Below are 6,530 nucleotides of genomic sequence, written 5' to 3'. Positions count from 1 at the left end.
GGAAGAGCACAATGATAATACCAACATGGGCCAGCGAAGCAACATCCTCCACAACTAGACTGAAGAACAAAACGACAGCAACTTGTCTGTTCCCCTTCCCCAATTCCCAAATGCTGTTCTCCACCCCCAATTCTCCAATAAAATCTTAAAAAAAAAAGTCATCTTAATTTATTTTTCTATCCCTTATCTCAATAATCAAAGACCTTACAGAATTTTCCATTTATTACCATGACGGTTTGCTACATTAATTGACTTCCTTTTTATCTAAGTGGTTGTAGGATTCTTAACCAGTAAGAGTTTTTTAGGGCTGCATATGTTCAGACCTTTAAAGGTTGCCACATAATTAAATTTTAATATATCCAGTGTTAACATTTCCTGTGATAATAATATTGATTCTTTTTTCACATCCTTATTTTTCTTGTGCACAGGGATATGGGGGATCAAAACTTAGCTCCTTATCTCTTGGTCAAGGCCAAGGGCCCATAGCTATGAAGATGTTAGAAAAAGCTGTCAAGGAAGGCACATGGGTTGTTCTTCAGAACTGTCACCTTGCCACCTCCTGGATGCCAACCCTCGAGAAAGTTTGTGAGGTAAAAATGCAAGTTTATTTTCTATTAGCTTGTAGTCCCTCAATATAATTAGCGACATACATGCCATCTAAGTAGCTCCATTCCTGTCCTCTAATTTTGAGGCTTGCCGGTGAGTAACGTGGCTGCATCATAGGAGGGATGGGCTGGCACTGGGAACTAGACGACGGACTAGAGAAGAGCACACATCGGACCTTGCCGAATCCCTCCTAATAGGGGCAGAGGCTTATCCAGCGAGTTGCAAATATCCGTAATCCAGAGAAGCAGCCTCAAAGATGACTGTAAACCACGGGATCAACAGGAACGAATTTACTTTTTTTTTTTTAACACTGTGATAGATTTATTTGTTTAAAGACTCACAGTGTGTGGAGTGGAGTAAGTGTGGCAGGCATTTTTTTCCAATTTACTTTTTTACAGTAGTGGACCAAAAACAACAAAGGAGGCTTTCCAGGGTCACCTTCATGTGGCCACAATACACCAAAAGGCTTCACGATGTTGTTCTTTAATTCCTTCTCACCCACTTAGCCAGTGATCCTGCCAGAGAGGATCAGTCTGAAACCAAAAGGGTACTCCATTCACCCTCTTCGCACTGGGTCACGGTACTTCTCAGTTTTTCTGGGCAGAAATTCCAGGAAGAAAGCCCATTCAGCTCCACTGAGTAAACTGAAAACTCAGTACTTGATCTCAACAAACATAGATAAAATTACTTGCAACTCTGGCCCCCTCCTAACTCAAAGTCCCTCAGGCTACTAAATAACCAAGGTAATGATATAACTCGCACTATTCAAACATTCAACTGAAACTTTAAGGAACAGGCTGTATTTTTGTTTATGCCACTTGCTGCTGTTCTGTCTGTATCTCTCCATAGAATGTAAGCACCGTGAGGACAGCGACTTTGTTTTGTTGTCTGCTTTATTTCCAGCACCTTGAATAGGACCTGGCAAGACAATCCATAAATACTTACTGTAGTAGTGAATGACTGTTGCGGCATCATTTAAATCCTTTCAGTGACTTCGCAAAGCATGCGAGACAAAGTTCAAACCCTCACCGTGGCTTATAACACCCCCTTCATTTGACCTTTGCCTACCTCTCGGGTTTCATCTTTGGCCACTTTCCATCTTGATATCCATGCTCTAGCCATTTGACCTTTCATTTTCATGGTATAACACACTTTCTCAAGAATATAGGCCATCAAAACGGGGGTTATTTCTAGCTGAAAAAACTATTCTATTATTTGCCTTACCAACATCTCCTCATCCTTTAGACCCTAGATTAGAGGTTTTATACTCGTACCTCTTTCCTCATGGTTCCTCTGTCTCCTGACCCTGCTCATCACCTGTTGAATTGTATCATATAAACCAATCAGAGGTCATCTAAGAGAGAACAGTCTCTAAAGGATGGTGAACTTGACTCAAAGCCCAGTGAGTCATGTTCCTTCCGTCACTGGGCATATAGGGCAGCTGGAAGGAGAAAAAAATGATGCCCTCACCATTTGTTAAAGAACTTAGGCACCTCTGCATCCTCCTAATTCAGTCATCCCCACCCCTTCACCACATGAATGTCATTTTTTTTTTTTACTAATAAAGATTTGCAATTTTAAAAACATAGATACCACTGACATGGATGATTGGGGAAGGTAGCAGTAGGGAGGGGGACTGAATAGGGAGAGCAGGAAGGGCCCCTGATAATGATTGCTCACGTATACAGCCAGCCTTCAGTGCTGAGTGTTCTGTTATCCTCTGTAATGCAGGCCTGACATTCCCCTGAAACAAATAAAGCTGCTAGGAATATGTTTGTATGCTTCAGGATATGCCAGTTCTTCTCAACTTTCAAAATGCTCTCTTTTTTTTCATCCCTGATTGCTTTATTATTAACATATCCATGTGTATTGCTTATTCTCACAACATGGCTATAGCAAAAAGAAGGGATTATTCTTAGCCAGCTGTAGGGAAGAGAATTATTTCTGTAAATATTTCAGCAACATCAGTGAAGATATAAGATTTTTTTTGGAATGTCTTCATGTTTATGTTAGCCAACTCTGAATAATGTAACACCTTTGTAAACTTTATAGTCATATGATTTAATTGTATCAAGGAGAATGACAATACTCTGGGCCTTCTCAATGAAGTATGTTGTTCCTGGGACAGACTCAGATTTTAAGCCTTCTGCCTTACATTGCAGCTATAAGTGTTACTTTGTAAAAATGCTTCCTTCCACTTCTAGCCCATCGCAGGCATATGTGATCTGGAGACTTCGCATTGATTTTATGTATGCTTTTGTATCTGATTTCTTTCCCTGCAGGAGTTAAGCCCAGAATCAACACACCCAGATTTCCGAATTTGGCTGACGAGTTACCCATCTCCAAATTTCCCCGTGTCTGTACTGCAGAATGGAGTGAAAATGACCAATGAAGCACCAAAAGGTTTACGAGCTAATATCATTCGATCATACCTCATGGATCCGATCTCTGACCCCGAGTTCTTTGGCAGCTGCAGAAAGCCTGTTAGTAATGTCTACGTCTTGTTACCTCAGCCCTGTAAAGCGATTCGAGTGGCCCCTGGTTATCATGGATGTGTGTGCTGAGGAAAACTACAAAGTATTACCTTGTCGGAAAAGTCATGACATGTTTTTTCTGGTTTTCGTTGCAAAAATGCGTCATGACTTTTCCGACAGCCCAATAAATAGGCCTGCTGCACTGCAGTGCACTCGGTTTTGATTACTGATTATGGACTGTGCTGAAGTCAATTGTATTAATATTTTATTTTCATTTTACCACCAGCCTCATTCCTACACAGCTGAGATCTTGTGGGGTGTCATTAATAATGTAGCTTTCTATTTAGAAAGTCAGCTGTAAGCCATTCCCAGTACAGATCTGCAAGGTTGGAGAATCTTGTTTCAGGATATTAACCGAGCTGTTCGCTATTTGGAGCCATATCTTTAAATTAAAATATAAAAATATTTTCTCCATATAACTATAATGTGAGCCAAAATGATTTTACTCCTTGATTGATGGGACTCATAAGGGCCTTTTTTAGCATCACCAGGCAAGCTGGGAAACCACCCACTGCTTTCATGATTAGAATTCTGTGAGTGAATGTCTGTGACCTAAAATTGTTTCACAGCATTTTACCATAATTAAAAATGGAAGAGTTTCTTTTTAAGAGGGGTTATGAACCTCAGTAAGTTTTTTGCCATTAAAAAGCTCACACTCTTGATGTTGGAATATGTTTTAAGTACACATCAAAAGAAAGCATTAAAAATAAAGAAGCATTTTCATTAAACAAGTCTTGGGTACTAAAAAAAAAAAAAGCACCTATGTTTAAAACTAAGTCAGACCTTATCCTAAGCTTCTAAGTAAGACCTGCTGTATGACTAGTTTTTGCATTGATTAGGTCCAGAAAAACAGATTACTGCCACACCAGTGGTGGGCATTTCTACATCTAGTAGCGGGGCAGAAGACTTTTGCAAAATTTTGCTCCCTTTCTTCTAGATCCAATGGCCTTTCCAGTGGTAGTCACAAATTTCAGAAGTCCAGGCTTTTATGAACCCATGGTCCAAACCAAAACCCAGATTTCCTGAAAGGCCAAAGCAGCACATGATAATTTTTCTGTTTTAACTTTTTATTTGGCAATAATTTTAAACTTATAGGAAAGTTGCAAGTATAACAGTTGCACAAAGAACACCCCTATGCCCTGTGCCCATATTCACCTTCTGTTAGTCTATACCATTTGCAGGTAAGTTAGATACATCATGGACCTTTATTCCTAAATAAATATTTCAATGTATATTTGTTAAGAAAGGAGAGATATTATCTTATCCTGCTACAGTTATTATTAATAGTTTAGGATACACTATTGTATCTAATCTACCATTTATGTTCCAAATTTGTTGATTGATTCACTGATGTCCATTAGAGCACGTCCCTGCCCTCTACAGGATCGGTCTAGGGTTAGCGTATGTTTCGTTGCCATGTCTCTTTGCCTCCTTTAATCTGAAATATTTCCTTGGTCTTTGTTTGTCTTTGATGACATTGACAGTTCTGAAGAATTTATCCCCCCACCTTTTTTTAATAGAACGTTTATTATTTTGGACTTGTTTGATATTTCCTCGTGATTAGATTCAGGTTATGCACTCTTCACCAGAATACTATGTAGGTGATGTCGTGTCCTCGGGCTATCACATTGGGGGGGCGCATGATGCCTGTTTACCCCTCGTTGATGACACTACTTTTGATCATCTGAACAAAGTGTTGTCTTATTTCTTCACTGAATAATAACTGTTTTGCCCACTGCAACCAAAAAAATCACTCTGGAGGGAGACATTTTAGGACCATGCAAGTAACCTGTTTCTCATCAAAACCCACCCCTCCCCCAGCCTAGTAGCCACTGCTGATTCTTGCCTGAACCAGTTATTTCCTATGACCATTCCAACTCTAGCACTCCCTCCACATTTGACAGTTGGCACTCTCCTGTCAGCAACAGCCCTCTCTCCTCCCATTCATTTATCTATTATTGGTATGAACTCATGAATTTCTTGGGGGTTTTTTCCCAGTGGTTTACAATTCATTATTATTATTCTTTAAGTCTTTTGCTCAACTTTTCCCAGATTTGGTCAGTGCTCCTTCAAGATGGCTCCTCTGTACTTGTTATAGGTACTATCATTTTATATATATATATATATATATATATATATATATATATAAACAATTTTTTATTATTGTCCCTCTTACTTTCTGGCATAAGAAGCTCCAGGCTCCTCTGTACCCCAGTCCTGAAAGCAGACATTTTTCTAAAGAGTCCTGGTTCCTTTTTAATAGGGAGTGGTGTTAGAGACCAAGATCTAGGTGCCAGATGAGCTCATTGCTACTGCATTGTCTTTGGCTCTTGGCCCTTTCAGTGGAGAGAGTGTAGAAATATATACACATACTTACACACATGTTCATATCTACACATATATACATGCATACAAATAAGTATGTGAGCACATATACAGTCATATACATATATTAGAAGCAATGAGTTCACAGCAATACCTCCAATTTCAGCCCATCTACCCAGGGATTTTTCTTACTTTTCTTCATTCCATACCTATATTTCCCTTCTCTACAGTGAGAAACGTGGCTTCCATAACAATACATTTACTGATTTGCTCAATAATATATCTGAAATAGTTCCAGAATTCACAAAGCATGCTTAGCTTTATTTCCCCCCACCTCTCTGGTTAAATTATACTACTTCACTTTTGTCTCCTACTCTCCCTTTCAATTTTACTCCGCAGGGGAAAGTTTCCCCTGCCCTTGGATAACACTGTGGACAGCCTCAGGGCTTCTCTGGTTCTTGTCAGATTATAAAATGACCTATAGTTATTTTAACTTGCAAAGCCAACCTTGATTCAGAAATCAGAAAGTACAATACAAAATATTAATCAGTACTTCAACTTTTATTCAAAATGTATCTCCCCAGTATCTCAGCTCAGCTCTATAGCCAGTGGGCTTCATGCTGTTGGGGGAAGATGATGGAGTTGGCATCCTTTTTGTGTCTCCTCGTGATAGCTGCTGATACTAACCATTCGGTTCAGAGTGTGTGCAGGGGCGAGGCAAGGAGGGGAAGATGTTCCTGGTCTAGGCTGCTTTGGCTTGGAAATCTCTGAACTTGGCGCTTGTACTTGGGGTTTAAAGCTCACTTTTCTCTTGTGAGTTCTTTTATGGGTTCGTGTTTGGCTGCCCTGCTGGACTCCTCCAACTGTAACCCCATCGTCATTTTCCCCAAAAGTGAAAATTGATTTCCTTACTAGTAGAATCAAGTCTTAAGCCTGTTAGGAAAGATTTCTGTGGCATCCTGCTTTCAAAGAAATATGTTCTCAGCATTGAATATTTACTATATTATCAGCCTCATCAGAAAATCAAAAGTATTCTATAATTAAAAACAGAAAAAAAGACCAAAA

At 39.5% G+C, this 6,530-nt stretch overlaps 1 protein-coding gene across 1 annotated transcript in view; it reads left to right on the top strand.

The window, feature by feature from the left end:
• The window catches only part of DNAH7 (dynein axonemal heavy chain 7), a 235,048-nt gene that overhangs the window by 194,139 nt on the left and 34,379 nt on the right, over window positions 1–6,530 (top strand). The window contains 3 exon segments of the mRNA XM_019635602.1: window positions 429–590; window positions 2,889–3,093; window positions 4,306–4,321. Of these exon segments, the coding sequence (XP_019491147.1) occupies window positions 429–590; window positions 2,889–3,093; window positions 4,306–4,321 (383 nt within the window).

This window comes from Hipposideros armiger, unplaced genomic scaffold, assembly GCF_001890085.2.
Source record: "Hipposideros armiger isolate ML-2016 unplaced genomic scaffold, ASM189008v1 scaffold_23, whole genome shotgun sequence".
Taxonomy (NCBI): Eukaryota; Metazoa; Chordata; class Mammalia; order Chiroptera; family Hipposideridae; genus Hipposideros; species Hipposideros armiger.
The sequence above is the reverse complement of the archived record's forward strand: the minus strand, read 5'-3'. Positions and strand labels throughout refer to the sequence as shown.